The 20,722-nt window shown below is 38.2% G+C and overlaps 1 protein-coding gene across 43 annotated transcripts in view; it reads left to right on the top strand.

The window, feature by feature from the left end:
* Abi3bp (ABI gene family, member 3 (NESH) binding protein) overlaps positions 1-20,722 on the top strand; it is a 212,335-nt gene that overhangs the window by 81,125 nt on the left and 110,488 nt on the right. For all 43 annotated transcript variants that reach the window (XM_006522277.3, XM_006522260.1, XM_006522254.2 and 40 more), the window contains exons 4-6: positions 3,432-3,564; positions 15,467-15,648; positions 16,174-16,229. In XM_006522277.3, the coding sequence (XP_006522340.1) occupies positions 3,432-3,564; positions 15,467-15,648; positions 16,174-16,229 (371 nt within the window). The remainder of the gene's footprint in view (positions 1-3,431; positions 3,565-15,466; positions 15,649-16,173; positions 16,230-20,722) is intronic.

The following is a 20,722-nucleotide window of genomic DNA, read 5'->3' on the forward strand; positions in this document are numbered from 1 at the left end:
TACACATACATATATACATACATATATATATGCCTCTTGTCTCAAGGCAAAAGGGAAACTCAGTATCTCAGGTTAGTGTTTCAAAGTTTCGAACAATAAGGTCAAATGTGAGTATGATAGTTTTAGATTCTAATTTTATACAGCTTTTCAGTATTCAGATATTTATGTAACTCTGATCATATAAATAAAAACTTAAAGGAAATCAGACTCCTGAGGTTTTTATAATAATAATTTCTACCTTCATTTAGAAGTTGACACCAGCCATGGAGATTATTTTTGCTTTCTTAGTCTTAGCTCAGGATATGGTTTAATCTTGCTCAATATCCTGTCTTTCCTCTCCAGCAACAGATAGCATTTCTGGTGTTTGGATTCTGCATCTGGGAGAGATGCGGTGACTAGTGGAATCACTTTTGGTTTGTTTTATATTGACATCTATTACATAGAATCTAATTAGCTAATCTTTCTCATATGATAATCACCAAGTTAGTGACATAATTGTTTGATCATGCAAGCTTAAGATCCGTTGGGGAATAGAATATAGATTTTTCATCTCTAAGCTGCATTTCATCTCTTCAAACGTGGTGAGCGGAGCCAAGGATGCACTTCAAAGAAAGTTTGAAAATAATCAAGGAAACCTAAATATGAGTTTTGAACTTGCATTCTATGTAACTTTGGACACCCTTGCAACTTTTCTGTCTCTTACTGTTCATTTATAAAATAATGCTGTTGTGTTAACATTCATGACAGTCAACTTAGAAACTGGAAGAATAGTATAGTCTCCTCATGTTTGTTTCCAAGCTGTGTCTGCTTCCAACCTTCAATCAAGATTCTCATCTTTCCTCCTTGGAGGTCACGTGTAGACCACTCACGTCACCATCTGAACGATGTCAGATGCATCTGGGAAGGGTTTTAAAGAAGAGTACTTGCGTGTTTGCAGCCAATTAAATGACTATGATCTTCATAAATACTTTAGACATCATTAAGAGGTCAGCTCTCCTAGTTATGTTTCTAGTCTTCTGCTATTATTATGTCAAGTACCTGAGATAATCACCTTATAAGGAGAAAGCTTTAGTGTGGCCCAGAGCTTAGAAGTTTGATTCCATAATCTCCAAGAGCCATTCTTTAGGGCTATGGTGGGACAGTATAGCAGCAAGACATTTATGCTGACCTAAAGAGCAGAATGCAAAAGACAAGAAAGGGGAAGAGACTAGGAATTCATGACTACCCTTTTAGGGTATACTTCCAAAGATTTAAACTCTTCTCATTATCTGCTTACTTGTAATAACTTCTAGTTCAGTCATGGGATGAAGACCCAGCCATTAGCTCATGGACTTTGGGGAGAGAATTACTCAAATCATAGAACCATATGTAATAAAAAAATTACTGCTTTTTTAAAATTGAAGATGTTTGATACTTTACCATTAGGAAATGTCAGATGGTTAAGGATATAGACCTACTTACTCTGCTTTGAACATTACATCATGTGTACAGATATTGAAAGATTTGGCACCCCATAAATAAGCCAACTGCATTAGAATGGAGACATTTTTTGTACCACTATGTTGTGTCGATTCTGGAATCAGAGGCTTTCTTCCTGGAGTCATAACAGACAGAACTTAAAGAAGCAGATGTGACACTTTTTCAAGAGCATTTGATTCAAATAGTCATCGTTGCACTCCCTGATGGGGTCCTGTCTTACCCACTTTAACAAAGGTCCCAGGCACTGTGCTGTCTTGTTCTAAGCCCATTATATTGAGAAAACAGAAGTTCTTCCCATGATAAACACAATATGCCCAGTCTCTCGGAGTAAAGAAGGGACTCAGTGGGGATATAATTTTATGAGATTTTCGTTTTAGATTTTTGATTTCATTTCCCCTGTTGACCCTGTATTCAAGGTCCTTCCTTTCCCTGTCTTCTCAGAGCCTTGGATTCACATGATTTTGAAAATTATAATGCTTACTTCCACATTATTACCCCCATGGGCTTGAGAAGATTCCATTGTCATTCATTAGCATAACTTGTGGTATTTCCCAGATTCAATTAGTTGATCAGAACAACTGTGCTTTCTGTTATATTCCCACCTTAATGGCATCATTAAAAATGTGGGCACCTTTCTATTTGTGTGCTTACTGTAAGCATAGGTCTATTACAATATTATATCAAGGGAGTTTACAGTTTATTTGTATTTTAAAATATATCACATTATTATATTTAATATTAAATTACGTAATATTAATAATTAATGTAATATTAGTAATAAATAATACAATATGAAACTGCCATAATAATTTTATTTTCTTTTAGGAGGATGTTAATTCATCTGAAAGACATAGTTTTAACTTATTTCTGAAAGAAATGATATAAGTGGCATGTGTATATATGCAGAGATGAAAGTATGTGTCTGCGCAAACTTTATATGCCCCAGTACAGGGGAACGCCAGGGCCAAAAAGGGGGAGTGGATGGGCAGGGGAGTGGGGATGGGTGGGTATGGGGGACTGTTGGTATAGCATTGGAAATGTAAATGAGCTAAATACCTAATAAAAATGGAAAACAAATAAATAAATATGAATAGAAAAAAAAAAGAAAGTATGTGTCTGCTTGTCTACTTCATTAATCATAGTCAACACCTCCATAACTATGTGGCTCCTAGGAAAACTAAAGCTAGGTATCATTGTATAGCATATGTTTTATGTATGGATATATGTGTGAACATGTAGTACGAATGTATGTACACATATAAACATGTACACCCAAGATCCATAAAGCATTTTCTCTGACTCATGTTTACATGCATGAACAAAAGTCTGTTTTGTCGACAATATGAAAAGCTATAATATTCTCAAAAAATTATAAAACATTATATATTTTTTAAAAAGCACATTCATAATGACCAGGAATGACTCAGAAAAATATCTTGTTGACAGTATAAAAGCTAAACCAAAAGGGAAAGGAATGTCATCTTTCTAAGTCATCTTTACACATGCTTTTTACTCAACATCATTTGAAAGGCACTGTACTGGCTGGTTTTGTGTGTCAGCTTGACATAGGCTGGAATTATCACAGAGAAAGGAGTTTCAGTTGGGAATATGCCTCCATGAGATCCAGCTGTGATCAAGCAGGGAGGGCCCATCGTCGGTGGTGCCATCCCTGGGCTAGAAGTCTTAGGTTCTATAAGAGAGCAGGCTGAGCAAGCCAGGGGAAGCAAGCCAATAAGAAACATCTCTCCATGACCTCTGCATCAGCTCCTGCTTCCTGACCTGGTTGAGTTCCAGTCCTGACTTCCTTTGGTGATGAACAGCAATATGGGAAGTATAGCTGAATAAACCCTTTCCTCCCCAATTTGCTTCTTGGTCATGATGTTTTGTGCAGGAATAGAAACCCTGACTAAAACAGCACTGTGTCTAGAATTAACTGTGTGCTTCCTCTACAGGGAAATCTCGCCCTCGCAAACCCCTCCAGCTGGTGGTGGGTACGTTGACACCGAGTTCTGTCTTCCTGTCCTGGGGATTCCTCATCAACCCACACCATGACTGGACATTGCCAAGCCACTGTCCCAGTGACAGGTATTTTCCCATGCTGGAAATTTTTTTCATTGCTTTTGATGTAGTGACATGTGCATAGGAAAATGCACAAACTTTGGACCCTTCGCGTTTACTTATCACCTATTAGCTATATAGTTGGTCTAGGTATGAGGGGTGCATTAATAACTAAGACAGGGACCCTGCCATTGACAGCACTAGGACAGCACTACTATCTGAGTAGAAAACATATGGATTTGTTTACCAGCAAATCAGTCAACACAAGGGGAAGGAGCAAATACCAAATGGGCATTATTATAGAAAAAGCATAGAGGAATGACCTAAGGAACGAAAGAAGTATATGTTTATGATGTATATGTGCATTTACATATGCATACATGAATATATATGTATGTATAGTGATATGTTTTACATATATATTATATTTATCTATATGTATATGTACAGTGTATGTATGTGTGTGTATCCTTTCAAATAATCTATAATAGTCTTTATTTCACTCACTAGTAAGCCTAGGTCTTATTTTGCTTGGTTGGTTCTTGAAAGTACTTATATTTTTTATGATATTACAGTTGTTAGTGTATGCCGATACTGAAAAAGATAAATACATAGAGAGAGGGCCCTACTGTGTAACTCAGGCTGATCTTGATCCTCCTGCCTTTGCCTCCCAAGTATGGATTGTTGATCTGAAATTTGAAGAATGTTTGAAGCAGAAGGCCTTGAAGTCTGCACTCTAATCAAGCTGCGCCACTGTTGCCATCATTGGGGAACATGTAACACGAAAACTGAAGGTCCCCTATTCCAAGACTTCATTGAATCAGAAATTCTGAAAGTCAGTTAAACTATGTGTTTCAAAAAGAATTCCAGATGATTTTGATGTCCACTGATGTTGAGGAGAACTGGGTTAGGAAGCTGGATGTGCACACACACTAGAGAATTAAGCAGAGATGACCACTTTCTTTGGCAAAAACAAATGAAAACAGTTATGTTTTTATATCACCTCAAATTATTTATCCTTAATCCCAACACACTGTTTGGCTCTCTCTGTAAATAAGCAATGTGTTAAACACTGAACCATGATCCTAAGTAGCTTATATGTAGTACTTGCTTTTCATAAATATTTACTATGTTAAGTATCAAAATCCAAAAGTTTTGACTGCATGAGTTTGCAAAATTTTCAAGCTTCAGTACTCTTTTTTAAAAATTGGATATTATATTTATTTACATTTCAAATGTTATCCCCTTTCCTGGTTTCCCCTCTGAAAACCCATTATCCCATTCCCCCTCCCCCTGCTTCTATAAGGATGCTCCCCCTTCTACCCACTGACTCCCACCTCACCACCCTGGCATTCTCCTACACTGAGGTATTGAGCCTTCACAGTATCAAGGGCTTCTCCTCCTATTGATGCCAGACAATGCCATCCTCTGCTACATATGCAGCTGGAGTCATGTGTCCCTCCATATGTACTCTATGATTGGTAGTTTAGTCACTAGGAGCTCTGGTGTGTGTGTGGGGGGGTCTAGTTGGTTGATATTGTTGTTCTTCCTATGGTGTTGCAAACCCCTTTAGCTCCTTCAGTCCTTTCCCTAACTCCTCCATTGGGATCCCTGTGCTCAGTCCAATGGTTTGCTGTGAGCATTTGCCTCTGTGTTTGTCAGGCTCTGGCAGGGCTTCTCAGGAAACATCTATAACAGGCTCCTGTCAGCAAGCACTTCTTGGCATCTGCAGTAGTGTCTGGTGTCTGTATATGGGATGGATCCCCAGATGGGGCAGTCTCTGGATGGCCTTTCCTTCAGTCTCTGCTCCACACTTTGTCCCCATTTTTGCTTCAAGACACTTAAAAAGATTTTTTTTAGTTCTTGTTTAAATATACTAGAAATTATTTCAAATTTGAGAAAGTTTGCATTTCTACTTTAAAGTTAAAAAGTGAGGTATAATTTAAACACAGTAAAAATCTATAAAACATATACAGTTCGAGTTATAAATATATGGCATTATATATTTGATAACATTAAGAAATAGAATATAGTTTCTATTCTCTGTGCCTTGGGCAACTGTAAGTCTCTGTGTTCATCACCATCTACTACAAATAGAAGTTTCTCTGATGAGGGTTGGGAGATGCCCTAATCTATAGGTATAAAGGTTAATCATTAGGATTCTGTATAATACTATATCCATTTAGCAGCCTACTAGGTTCTTGATGAGAGCCCCTATCACTTATCCAGCCTAAGGTGTGTGGTCCAGGATTGATGCCAGGTATGGGTTTCATCTTGTGGCGTGAGACTTAAATCCACCAGAATGTCCTTGGCTACTTCCATGATGTTCATTCCATAATTACACTGGTGAACATGTCTTGCCAGGGCAATTATTACTATAACCCCCAGGGATCACAGATAATATGGTGATGATTTTCTCCTCTGGTAGCATGTATAGCACCTTCAAAAACCATGAAAGCAAGCCAGTAGGGTAAGGATGAAACTTCCAGGTTGGGACCAGCTTGATTTCTCTTTGTTCTATGACTCCAGCAACAGGGTCTTATTGTCAAGTTCTGGGAGGTAACAAAGAACAGTAGCAATGTTTGGGTGTCTATGGGAGCTCACTGGGCAACATCCAAAAGAAGAAACCCTTTCCTTACTGTGGAAATTTTATCTACTAGCCTGTGATGTCTAGTAACAATGCTGAGCTGCAGGTAGGAAGTAAGAGTGGTTCTAGTTGTGGGCTGAGGCTGAAACATATTGTAGGCAATTCTCAAAAGAACTAATTTAAATAGAGAGAAAATAAATAAAGAGAATTCTAGAAAGTACCCCCCCAAGCATCCTCTGGTTTGATTTTCAGTCCCTATAGATTAGTTTTGCCTCCTCTAGAAACCTGTATAAGTGGAATAACATTGTAAGGGAGGGATGGTCTGTCTTCATTCTTCCAGCATGCTTTTGAATTGCGTTTCTAACACTGCAGGTCTCAAAGTCTATTTCTTTTTTGTTCCTGAGTAGCATCCCATTATGTGAATATCCTAGCTCATTATATATTCTTCTGATGGTGGGTACAAGAATCATGTTGATAAGGATGGAGGTTCAGAGCACTGGCTGCTCTTCCACAGGAACAGGTTTTAACTCCAGCAACCACACGATGTTCACAACAATCCTTTTTTTTTAATTTAATTTTATTTTTTCCCATTTTTATTAGGTATTTAGCTCATTTACATTTCCAATGCTATCCCAAAAGTCCCCCATACCCACCCCCCAATCCCCTACCCACCCACTCCCCCTTTTTGGCCCTGGGGTTCCCCTGTACTGGGGCATATAAAGTTTGCAAGTCCAATGGGCCTCTCTTTGCAGTGATGGCCGACTAGGCCATCTTTTGATACATATGCAGCTAGAGACAAGAGCTCCGGGGTAGTGGTTAGTTCATAATGTTGTTCCACCTATAGGGTTGCAGTTCCCTTTAGTTCACAACCATCTTAACTCCAGTTCTAGAGGATCTGGTACCTCTTTTGGCCTCCAAGGGCACTGCATATACATGACACATACATGCAGGCAAAATACCAATACACATAGAATAAAAATTTTAAAAAGTGTTGATGAGCGGGACGTGGTGGCACACGCCTTTAATCCCAGCACTTGGGAGGCAGAGGCAGGCAGATTTCTGAGTTCGAGGCCAGCCTGGTCTACAAAGTGAGTTCCAGGACAGCCAGGGCTACACAGAGAAACCCTGTCTTGAAAAAACCAAAGAGAAAGGGGGGGGGGGGGGGCGGAAGGATGACTTTATGACTATAGAGTCTATGCACATTTTTTTTTATACAAGACTTTGCTTATACAAGTTAATCTCTCTTAGGATGAAAAGTACATCAAATTGGAATTGCTGCATTGCAGGAATGTTTGCAGGATGTCTTCATCTGTATGTGCTGTAAACCCTCCTCAGAGTTATGTATTACAGCATTTTCCATCGTGTAGCTCTCCTGGTGTAGTGTTGACCCATGAATTACACTCAACCTGCCTGTCCTTTGCACTAGCGAGAGCTGAGCACAGCATGTGAGATTTTATGCTGTGTGATTATTTTTGTGGGGTTCTGTTCTTGTCTAAACTATGCTTGAAATGAAATAACTTTTAAAGTCGCTGCAAGTTCCCCAAAAGTACCTTTTAAATTAGTCTGAAATTAGATTTTCCTTCAGATGCCCATGGTTCACAAGGGATAAAATAGCATGGGGAGGATGATTTCCAAAACTGTTCTTAAAAAATAACTTTAAGATGTTTCAAAGAATCTAAAATATTCCTTATTTTACCCACCACTAAGCCTGAGACTTATTTTACTTGGAAAATACACTCTTGAAAGTGCATATTTGTTTTACAATAATTCCAGTTTTTAGAGGAGTAATCCAGTGTGCCAACACTGAGAAAATAATGTGTGGGGTTTTTTTCCTTAAAAAAAAAAAAAAAAAAAAAAAAAACCTCTTCCAAAAAAAAAAGCGAGAAGAGGAATGAGGGAGAGAATAAGAAGGAACGCAATCTGATACTCTTACAGCAGAATGCAATTCGGTTTTAATGGTTGCTCAGCTTGCTTGATGGATCCTTGAAATGACATGTTCCACCAGGATCAGTAGCAGCCAAGGGGAATTCTTGAAGCATGTGGAGCAACTGTCCTCTAGTGTCTAGCGACTTTCCTTTATTTATGCTTCAGTAATAGTGACCTTTCCATGAAGAATTTATCTACACTTGGTTCTGATGGACAAAGGTTGCCATAGTTGGCAGCAAAGACAGACAAAGAATTTAGAGAAGGTCGGTCATACCAGATGGCAGATCATCTTTATACAAGTCATGGACTCTTTAAACTCATCTGCCTTAGACCTTCAATACATCTCACCCATCCTCTGGCTCACCAACTCTGGCCCTGCCCTTGCCGTTAAGGAAGTGTAGCCATGTATATCAAATCACAGTATTTAAAATTCTGCACTAAGTGTTCAAAAGATTCAGTAAGTAAAATAATTGCATCTTTTCAAATCTGAGTTGGCAAATTAGGCACCTGGTAAGATATGGCTTGGAGAAGAACTAGAAAGTCATGGGTGAAAAGGAATATTTTAAGTACTTGTGGATTCTGTTTCCCTAGGCCTCTTTGCTCCCAGGTCGGCACAGTTAGTAATGAGCTGACATTCTAAAGCTTGTGTTGTGTTTGAGAAAAAACAAAAAAAACAAAAAACAAAAAACAAAAAAAAAAAAGACAAAAAAAAACAAGTAGTCCTTGTTTAAATGCGCTGGAAATATTGTACACATTGTAAACACCCAAATGCATCTACCAGAACTGCAAATAATTTAAACAGACTTGGAGAGATGTACTCTCATATATTTGTGCTGCATTTTATGAGATTAGACCAATCTACTAGGTCGGAACAAGCAATAACAGCTAAAGGGGGTGATTATATCTTGAAAATTGTAAGACTAATGTAGTTGAGGTTTTCTTTCAGCAATAACTTCTTTATTTTACTTTATTTTTATTGGTTATTTTACTTATTTACATTTCAAATTGTATCCTCTTTCCCAGTTTCCCCTCTGCAAACCCCTATCCTATCCCCCTCCCCTGCTTTTATGAGGGTGCCCCCCCACCTACCTAACCACTTTCTCTTCACCACCCTAGCATTCCCCTAATGCTGGGGCATCAAGCCTTCACAGGATCGAGGGCAGCAATTCCTTCTTAAGGGTTGCTTTGAGTCCTTTTGGAAGAACTGGCTTATAAAAACATTTAGCATTGGTTTCTAGAAATCTCCATTATCCCATGCAGAGAATACACCAGGCAAGTTGTTCCCTTGTGCCTCGATGTTGGGCTTTCCATAGCAAAGCTCTGGCTTAATAAGTTTCTAAAAAGGAAGCCTCGTGTTCTGTATTCATGGGCTCTCATTTCTATTCTTGCTTGCATGCAGTCTTTCTGGATCTCCTGTGATTTTTGGATACCTTTCATAGTTCATGCTGAAAAGATTTTATGCTGTATTCATGGGTTTGTGCTCAACAGGTTTCAATGGAAGAAGGTAACATTGGTCCTCAATTTACCTAAGACCAAAGGAGAACTTTCCAAGCTGATGTAGAGGAAGTGATAAGATTGGCTTTTTTAATCTGAAATTTGTTTTCACATTAATTGCTCCTTTGTCTTCCCCGTTCTTCCAGCTTGCCAGAACTTTCAAGATTACTTTATCAGCACTTTGCCAGATTATTAAAAATTTATAATGGACTCATTTGCCTAAAATTTCATATTTCAGTTGCTTATTGGTATAAAATTAGAGTTCTTTCTTTTGATCATTCAAGAGTGATATTAACTTTTATTATTGTGATTTCCTTTTGCTCCTAGACTTCCTGAGAAGTGGGTATTTCCCCTGTCTGTGGATTCCCACTTGATTGAACCTTGAGTTTGTGGCTCATCTTAGTAATCTGTGGCAGTAGGGCCCACGTCCCTAGGCCGGCAGTAAACACGAGCTAAACAGTTAAGCAGGAAACTCTCCTTCCTTTCCGTTCTGTGTCACTATCACCTCAAAAGAACCTGACAAAATTGAGTGATGCCTTTCTTCTAGAAACGTCATCTGACTTCTCTTACTACTTTGGGAGGTATTAGAGTCCCCCTTTTATACTAATTTTAATATTTTTTTTTTATTTCATTTTTTTAGTGTCACACTGGTTTTGCTTAAGAGAAGTACTTATATCTGTGTCCTAATCTTTTGCTTCTCTGTTCCCCCATATACAATCCCAACCAAAGCATTTCTTTACACTCCATATCATTCATGACAGCAGCATGCTGGCCAGGTTCCTTGGCAGTTTTCCATACCTTAGTCCCCCAGACCCTCAGTAATGCTGGGCAAATCTAGACTGATCACTGTCAGCTTGCTCCTCCATTTCAAATTCACCTTCACTTCTGCTCACATCTCTCTCCTCTAAGAATCACGTTTCTGACTTCAGTACTCCTGATTCCATTTCTTCTTTCATACTTTAAGCTTTGGGTCTCTTCTCTTTTCCAGTTGCACCTTTATGGCCGCTGGTTTCCCGCCTATTGCTTGCAAATAGACTCAAGATTTACATAGCCAGGCTCGCCCCAAGAAAACATGTCTTGATTCTGTGCTGTCTTCCATATTTCTTTCCAACCTCCATTCTTAATCCTGAGGCTACTCTTATGTTCTTGATTTCTGCATCATCACTATTCCTTCTCACTGGTTCCTTCCCCCTTCCTACTGTCTCACCAAATCTTCTTAGTCACCAGTGAGTTATTAATTACTAAATCCAGTAGAATTTTATCTTCTCTATAGAATTATTGGCCAGATGATCAGTTAAAAAATTACCCACAAGCATTCAAAAATAATATACTTGCCCTTAAATGCTTTGTAAGAATAGAAAGATGAGTATAAGAGAAATAACATATGGAAACATACATGGATCTGATCAAAAGATTAGACATGAAGGGAGACAGGACACATACATGAATCTGATCAAAAGATTAGACATGAAGGGAGAAGAGACTTGCAAGTTCACAGAAATGTGGGCTATGCAGACTGGACTCAGGGACAATTTTAAGGTAGACCTGAAACTTATGGAAACTTAGATCATTCATTGTATTTTCTCATTAGATTTAAGTCTGCTAAAGATGCCATACTCCAGACTAGAAAGGGACGTGGATATTTTTATCATTAAGAAGTGGAAGAAAGTAGGTTATGCTTATAGTGAAACACAATGCCAGGGTTCAGAGACTGTTGAGTTTATTATTGCTGTGGTAGGTCTCAAAACACCTCCACAATTTCCTTGGGAGATCAAAGGAAAAGTTGATGTGCTTACAAAGTAAGAAGCTTGGATAAATTACCAAGGAGGTTACTTTGGAGAAAAGGAGATTGTATTTTATCTCCTGAAGTTACTGCGAAGGAGGTAGGGATGCACAGGAGGATGGAGCATGGGCAGAATCTCTGGGGGTGGGGCTACAGTCACTATAAAGAACATTAGCAAAGGGATGTTAGGAGGAATCCTTAGATACAGAGTAGGGACCATTATATAGGTCCCATGTTTTGGGAAATAACAGTTGTGTCAAAATGCAATTCTTGCTGTAAAAGTGTAGTCTACAGCATGGCTAATGATGGGAGAGTTTGCAAGGAATACATTAATTTTGATGTTTTCTACTTTCCCCCTAAGTATTGTTCACTGCCAGCTGCTACATCATAAATTTAGATTTTTTTCTTTTTGCCTCAGGGAGGGTTTTAGAATAGAATATCCAATCTGCTGCTGAAAAAAATTGTATAAAGAGTCTCAAAAGATGTTTAGTTCCAAACTTTTTGAGAAAATTTATTCCTATGAAGAAAAAGCCCCTATTAGGCCATGCTATTGTTGGCAGTGGGATTATGGTCAAGCCACCGCCTACTTTTGAGGGTCCCATGATTATTTTTTTTAAGAGGCTTTTATTGTGTAGCCGAGGGTGGCCCAGGGTAGCCCTCATGATCCTCCAGTTTAGTGCTTTGATTACAAGTGGACATCACTATGCTCCACCTTGCTGTCTGTACTTTAAAAGACCCATTGCCTTCCTATGTGGTTGTGCTCAAACTTAATCATCCACAAAAATCTCACAGAAGCAACATTTGACTCTGGGTGATCTCAGACAATGAGGAGAATGTTGGCTATGCATTAAGGTGAATACATAGTAAAATAACAAGTTTTTTTTAAAAAGCCTTGAGCAGCACTAAACTGACTCTTCTCTGATTCTGGGTCACTTAATGTTTGCTTTCCTTTCCTTTTGCCAAGCTGCAGAGTAGAAAGGGAATTTAGAGCAGACCAGAAAGTATAGCTTAGGACTCAGAAAAGAGGATGAAGGATTTGATTGTCATCCAGCTGGAGCTGCCCCGGGGCCTCTTCTAATTCCATAAAGTCTTGCTTTGCTAAGGCTTTATTGACAGACAAACTGAAATCAAAAAGAATATGAAGCCTTCTGCAACACAAGCTTTTATTATGTTTTGCCTCAGCTTGTGACAAGCTTAGGGAAATGGTTTATTTTGTTTAGTGGGCCTCAGGAAAAGTGAATTTGCAAAATGTAAGTATAAACCCAATAGCTTAAATTGTTCTTTGCTGATGATTGAAAAACTTTGCTGAGAGCCCTGGCAATCTAATTTTAAAATGACCTGAGGAGAAGCTCGGCATCTATCCTGTTCATTGCACAATCTTAATGGAGCACCTACGGTGTGTCAGGTTATAAAGCAGTGCCCACTCTCAAGAGCCCATAGTTTGTTTTAAAATCAAGAAGAATTTACTACACTACTTCCAGAATAACACCTTCTCTCTTCTGTAAGACTTAGAAGCTGCCTACCTTATTCACTTTTCAATTTATACAGTGCTGAGAAAGGTCAGTTTGAATGTTACAGAGGAAGGGAGGCACAGCGGCTTGTATACATAAAGAATTTGGTATAAGAGAGGGTGTTGTAATTGAAACAGATGAACATTACAGGATGAATGGTTTTTAATGTGAAGCTGAGGGTCTTTGAAGACCATGGAGCATTCTCTCCTATTGTCTTCATTGGCAGGCTATACACCACTAAACTGATTAGAAAGCCTTGGGTCTGTCCCCAGCAGCTCAGCTAGAAATGGGATCTTGATTCATAACTGGTGTTAAGTCCTCAGGAATATATCCTATCGGGGGAGGGGGGGTTGGAGTTGTAAGGTCTCATCTGCTTTGTTTTTAGCTTCTTGACATTTCTCTAAGGTCCCTTAAGAGCCAGGAAGGGGTGGAAAGAAGGACGACAACAAAAATCCCATGTAGCATGCTTGTCAAGTGATGCATTTCATAAAACACTGTTGAGATTTTACTTATAAGACACAGAGGACTCCTATCCTATAACATTGGTTACTGGTAGCAATAAGCACTCCGGCTGGAAGAGCCACCTTCACTCATTGGGTTCTTTGCTATTTTGGAAAGGAGGATTGGAGCCCAAGATTAGTTTTTGCTGGAAAAAAGCAAGCTAACGACTGGCTGCAAGCATGTCCAGGCTTTGAAACTACTAAGAATGTAGGCTGCATATACAAAAACTCTCCCTTCCCCCAGTTCCTAAAATCCAGAGCCTCTTCTGACTTGATGGACCTGGGATCTGGGCACATATTCTCCCCCACATACACTTAGGCTTAACCTTTGGCTTAATAGCTCCTGGCACTATCTGAAAATCCTGTTACTTTTAAACAAAGGTTCTGCCTTTTTTTGCTTTGCAAAGTTTACAACATATGTTCAATCCTGGTCCCCACTTCTTAAGATTCTAGGCAGATGTACTTGTATCATCAAGAATGTGTGCCTAGAGAAGGTAGTGAATGTTAAAGTAAACTTAGTCATCAGTGGGTATCTGGCAAATGCATTGAGCCTGAGTAAATGAGTGACCTTAAAATCCTAAATAAAACCAGTTAATCTGAATCTTAGCTAATTTAGCTTTAAAAGGTGTGGAGTAGGGGAATCACTCTAAATTTTGAGAAAAAATAAAAGTAGTTTAAAAGCTCTAAAATAGCATGCATGCATACATACATACATGCATATATATTTATCTTGATGGTTTCCATCATATATGCAACAACTATTTTGTTATATTGGCTTAAAATATTTATTTAAAAATATAAAGGAATCAATTACCTGTCAGGATCACCTCTGATACCAGCTATCTCTGCTTGCTCACTAGTAATCGAAGCTCAACTGTAAATATGATATTCTCCCCCTATCTGTTACCTCTTTATAATACTAGGAATAATATGGAGATTTTTATGTTCATAATTCTATAAATGATGTGAACCAGTATACTTCATTTTGCAGTTTTATTTTTTGCTATATCAGTTTATTCCCTTCGGTCTGTAGACTAGTGTGAAACTTGCTCTCCCAACCTGCAGCCTGGCTTACTGTAAGGGTAGTTAAAACCATACCCAGTGCAGCTTTCTTTGGTTTGTGGTTCTACTACCATCCAAGGTAAAGGTCACCAGCTGGCAATTCTAGGAAAGCCCCACGATGGTTTACATTCATAAAACTAGATTAATAATTTCTACCATTCAAGGTATCCTTGAGATCGTTACATGAGACAGTTAACCCTGCAAAGCCTACTGCTGGAGATTGTCTTACTATGGCATCTAAACTGGAGCACTGAGTGGCCTGAAGCAGTATGTAAATACGACGATAAATGTATGCTTTGCAGTCTTACTGTATGTTTAGCTTAACTATCAATTTTGCTTGCTAAATTAAAAATAATTGTGTTTTACTCTTAAAAGGTAGCCCTGTATATACCATAAATTCTCAGGTTTGTCTTTTACCAAATTGGAAAAATATTACTTTTAATACTCCCTCCATGGAATAAGAAGGCTTGAATTCTTCAAGTAAGGAAAAGACCACACTATTTATAATACTTTGTTTCTGTTCTCTATGCAGCTGGAAAGGGATGGATAGCTAGCATTTTTCTCTTTCATGTTCCTAAGTAGCTAATAAGTGTAGTGAGAATTCTGAGGTTGTGTTGGCACCCAATCATGCTGCTACATGACAAACTGACTTCAAAATTAAAATTTACAACAAAAGCACAGATTTTCTTAAACTTAAAAAAAAGAACAGTTCAATATTTAATATAGTTATCTGACTGAAGTCTCATGTGTATTTAGAAGTTTGAGGGAGTAGGATTGACAACTTGGCAATTAACAGCTCTTACTGCCCTATCACGAGGACCAGAGTTTAGGTCCCAGCATGGATGTAACAAGCCACATATTCCACAAGCACCTGTAATCCCAGGCCTGAGAGATACAGCAATGTTTTCTGGGTCCTGTGTACACACAGACACACAAGTACCTGTATACACATGTGCACATACACCAATATGTGAATATAAGCCTAAGCAAAATGAACCTTAGAAACTTGCACTTGCATTTTTCATATCACTGTGTTTTCAAACATCATATTTTCATTATTCAACAGATTTTATACAATTCGATATAGAGAAAAAGATAAAGAAAAGAAATGGATTTTTCAACTCTGCCCAGCTACTGAAACAATTGTGGAAAATCTAAAGCCCAACACAGTTTATGAATTTGGTGTGAAAGACAATATAGAAGGTGGAATTTGGAGTAAGATTTTCAATCATAAGACTATTGTTGGAAGTAAGTATTTATTTGGTCCAATAAAGTATGTTTTAATTCTTTTTTGGGGGGGGGGGTCTGGCTTAAATGGTTTCACTAGCTGTGTAATATGAAATGAGTTCACTTTCAGTTATTTTCAATAGCTTACATGTTCTAGTATTTAAAAAAATACAAAGTAAATAGAATTTATATATCACTATAATGTGCTTTTTAAAAATAAACAATGAATGCTATTATGTTTCCAGCTATATCACTGTAGTACTTTAAAAGATATATTTGACCTATGCACAGCAGCTGAGCTGAACAAATAAAATGTCAATATGTGTAAACATCACATGGGAAGGTAAGCCAGTGGAGTGAACACAGCCTACCTGAGGCTCGAACTTCTCTTCCTTACCTTTGGGCTCACACATCATTGGAGTTAATATCTGAAATGATAGTAAATGAAACAAAAAAGACCATGACTTGGAATTGTCCCCACAGTGAGCTAGAACTGATTAAGGAGCAGAAATAATAAAAGTAATGACATTTCCTTCTTATTTGCAGGTAAAAACAAAGTAAACGGGAAAATCCAAAGCACTTATGACCAGGTCCACTCAGTGGTAGGTGCCAATTTATTAAGATTTTTCTTTAAAGATAATGTAATTGTGTTTCTACTTAGAGGAAGGGAACAGCCCTGCTGTGAGATACCAAGATTATCTACTGGACACTGGGGAAAATGCCTAATGATTTAGGAATTAGCTGCTTTTTTTTTCTTGCAAATAATAGACATATGCTCCTAGACCCTTCCTAACTTGTTTAAAGCTCTCCAATTTAGAGACTCGATGCAGTCATTCTAGTATTTGTATATTTTAGAATGTTTTGAGATTTTTGTTCATTCTGTCTTGTGAATATTCTTTAAAGATGTGTTCATTTAGTGTGTGTGTGTGTGTGTGTGTGTGTGTGTGTGTGTGTGTGTGAGAGAGAGAGAGAGAGAGAGAGAGGGAGAGAGAGAGAGAGAGAGAGAGATTATTCATGTATACCACATGACAGGTACCTGTGGAGGCCAGAGGGCATCATATTCCCTGGAACGGAGGTAAGGGCAGCTGTGAGACATATAACTCAGAATTCAGTCCAGGTCCTCTGGAAGAGCAGCAGTTGTTACTAAACACTGAGTGGGCTGTTTTTCATACAAAACTTTCAGATACTGACTGATAGCTACATGTCCCAGGTATATTGATAAAGTTCAAATCTTTTTATGTTTTGAAATGATGAAACAACCAGCTTGGTTTTGTCCAGCTTGGTTTTGAAATGCCCAACCTCCAGTCAGCTCTATAAATGTTTGTATGTTTTGAGTGTAACAGTTTCCCACCTCCAATACTTACAGATTTTTTTTAGATTTATTTATTTATTATATATAAGTACACTGTAGCTATCTTCATACACTCCAGAAGAGAGCATCAGATCTCATTATGGATGGTTGTGAGCCACCACATGGTTTCTGGTATTTGAACTCAGGACCTTTGGAAGAGCAGTCAGTGCTCTTAACTGCTGAGCCATCTCTCTAGACCCCCAACTTTTTTTTTTGAAGATTTATTTATTATATATAAGTGTACTGTAGCTGTCTTCAGACACTCCAGAAGAGGGCATCAGGTCTCATTATGGATGATTGTGAGCTACCATGCAGTTGCTGGGAATTAAACTCAGGATTTCTGGAAGAGCAGTCGGTGCTCTTAACTGCTGAGCCATCTCTCCAGCCCTCACAGAAATTCTTAGCTCTTCACACCATCACCATTTTCTCTCAGTTCAGTAAATGGTCCTCACAAATCATCTTATCAATTATGTATAATGGGAGGCATGGTTAAAGTCATCAGTGAGAGAGATGGTTTGTATTTCACATCACATACTCAGGTATAAGGTCAAAGGTGCTACTTTATTGAGCAGGTAGAAGAGGCACTGGGTGAGAGAATGAGAATTTGGTACTGACTTGAGTTGCCATGTGTTAGAATTATACAGCTTGAGAAGGAGCCCTTCAGTCAAATGGACATAAAGAGGGCTTAGTGTGATTTTTCTCATTTTTCTAATGATATAACATGGACCCTGCTAGTCCCTTCTCTCTTATTTCCTGACTCCCTTATCCTGGGAATGGTTCCTTTTTACTTTCTTTCCACCTGTACCTCCAGGTTGTTTACTCTCATCTGAAGATTTGAAACTAGGAGCCTCCAATGAGAAAGACTATATATACCATGTTTATTTTTTTGGGTCTGGGTCTAACTGAATATAGTCATTTCTAGTTCCATCCAGTTACCTGCAAAGTTCATGGTTTCCTTTCTTCTCCAAGGCTGAATAGTATTTTATAGTGCCTGCGTACCACATTTTCATTATCAGTTTGTCAATATCAGGATATTGGGGTGTCTCTATTTCCTGCCTGTTGTAAATAGAGGGGCAACGAACATGGCTGGTTGAGTATCTGTGGCGTCATTTGGGTACATATGCCACGGAGTTAGCATAACTGGATCGTATGGTAGACTTGCTTTGAGCATACTGAAATCCTCCACATTGATTTCCACAGCAGCTGGACCAGTTTGCAGTCCCACTAACAGTGAATGAAGGCTCCCTTTTTTTCAGGCACCCCTCTAGCATTTGGCAGTTGTTTTGATGATCTTCTCCATTCTGACTGGAATAAGATGGCATCTCAACGTCGTTTTGATTTGCATTTTCCTAATTGCTGGGGACAATGAAATTTTTTTTTTAAATCTCAGTAATATGCTTTTTATAAAATCAACTATGGCAGATTTTTATAAAATTGGATACTCCAAATTTTGTTGCATATGTGTTTAAGATAGTGATGACTTCTTACTTGTTCCCTGATGAGAATAGCATGCCCTTTATTTTTCCTGAGCAGCCTCAGTTTGACTTAGTCTACCCCCTCAGACCATAGGATAGTGATGCTTTTTCCTGGCCCCCTTTGACTGGAACTCTTTTCTTCATCTTTTCGCTCTAAATGTGTGCTGACTTTTAAAACTAAAACGTGTTTCTTGTAGACAACAGATAGATGGATTTGTTTCCCTTTATCCATTTAGGCAGCCGGTGTCTTTTGATTGTAGAGCAATTTTATATGTGTTTAATTTTATATGTATTGATTGCAGTCATGCTGGAATGCGTCACTCTAAGCGCTTCAGCTTTCCCACGGTCCAGTAAGAGCTCAGCTGTTCTTCTGATGGGTTTTTCTTTATGATGTGACCTGTGCTGATTCTCTCGTCACTTCAGTACTCTTTGTCTGTTCTACGTGGTTCTGGTCTATGCCATGATCTAGAATCTCCTCCCTTACCTATTCCTAGAATTTGAGGATTGTTTCATGGTTCCCACGGTTTTTGTGTGTTCCTTTCCTGTAATTTAAAGGTTTTTTTTTCATCATGTAGATTCTCTACTTCTGCAAGTCCTGATGTTTTTATCCGCTGCTTGATTCACACTGCTTGTAAGCCTTTCCCTTGACTTTTCTAGTTGGGTTATTGGGGTTTTTAAATTCCATCTTTACTTCTGTCCAAGTCATCTTTAATATTTCTCTATCTTTACGGAATTCCATTTTAAAATTCTGTATCACCTCCATCATTTGCATCAGCTCCATGTTTGTGGTTTTCAGGCAACACTGGGTTGTTATTTTCTTTAAGTTTATTGAGCTGCATCTCTGTGTCTTCTTTACACCCACTGAATTCCTTGATGGAGTTTGTGGTTGTTCTTTTTAAATTCTGTGTCTTGAGATTCATCTGGTAATTGTGAGGATGATTTCTAGGACTGGTAGAATTTGTTGGGAGACACTGCCTTGCTCTTTTACTTTGTTTGCATGTTTACAATGAGATCTAGACATGAGGACCTCTTCTGCTCTTTATGTGTCCGATAAGGACAGAGCTGGTTGGAGCAGGACACAGGATGTGAAGGATAGTTTGAGCCTAAAAGTTAGATATATCTTAGTTCGAAGGAAGTCATATGGACATGGGTCTGCATTGGTGTGTAGGATATGCATCTAGATGCAACCTGAAGTCTGTGACATTATTTTCTATGAATTGTCTAACTTAAATTATGTGATCATTGACTTACTCAGTTCCCAGGTTATAGGCATTTTTATTTTTTGTAATTGACTTTTAATTTGAAATAATCAAAATGCCTATTAACAGGTCAGATTTTTAACTTTTTAAGGGCCTTTGGTATGAATGGACAAATTTTCTAAGATTATCCCAGCTTATGGTCTTACAAGTAGATAACAAGAGTTTATCCTGTTTATCAACAGTATGTATTTGTATCAGTAACGTCTGGCTAATATAACAGCTTAATAGTTATATTAATTTCTATATCTGTGAGGGCTGATAGAGTGGTACTATCTCTGCTTTCATTTTCCATTTAGTGGTCATTAGCTGTGGATTTTTGTTAACTGAGAATTGTGTGAATTTTTTCCTGCCCAGGTTAAAGACTTTATGGACTAAAGGATCCTTTGTAATATCATCTAGAAATACTTTTCTTGCATTTGCTATCAACTTTGTTAGTGACAATTGTCAAAATAGTCACATCTTAAAATGTGCTTCATCTAATAGACTTTCATCTTATCTTCAGTTGTGTTATAATTTCCAAAGCCTTCCCCTCTGCAGATAACAGATAAATGTATACCTCGCTTTTTAATTTTAGCTTTTTTGCAATAATTGAGCACCAATCTCTGGATTTTCCTTTCCTGTTGCATACAGCAAGGTTCTGCATTTTTCTAAGGGATCAGTTGGCTTACTAGAATAGCTTGAGCCATGAGTCTTGAAAGTCTCTTTGGTTTTGTCTTTCTGGAGTCTAGAAAAACTAACCTGCTACATTGCACACGAGGAACAGTAGGATGCAGCTCCCATTTCATTCTCTTGTAGAACATTCTTCATCATTTGTTGTAAATGCTTTCCTAGGGATCAAATCTTATCCCATACCCTCTTGTCTGTCTTGCCTAATCTTCATGTGATTTAATGATGTCATCTCTTTCATTCCCTATTTTTCAACTACCATATGCCAATCATTTTTATTTATTTTTGACAGAATTCTTCATGTAGGATACGTTACTAGTGAGGATGGGAACAATGATTGGGAC

Source organism: Mus musculus, chromosome 16 (assembly GCF_000001635.26).
Source record: "Mus musculus strain C57BL/6J chromosome 16, GRCm38.p6 C57BL/6J".
NCBI lineage: Eukaryota > Metazoa > Chordata > Mammalia > Rodentia > Muridae > Mus > Mus musculus.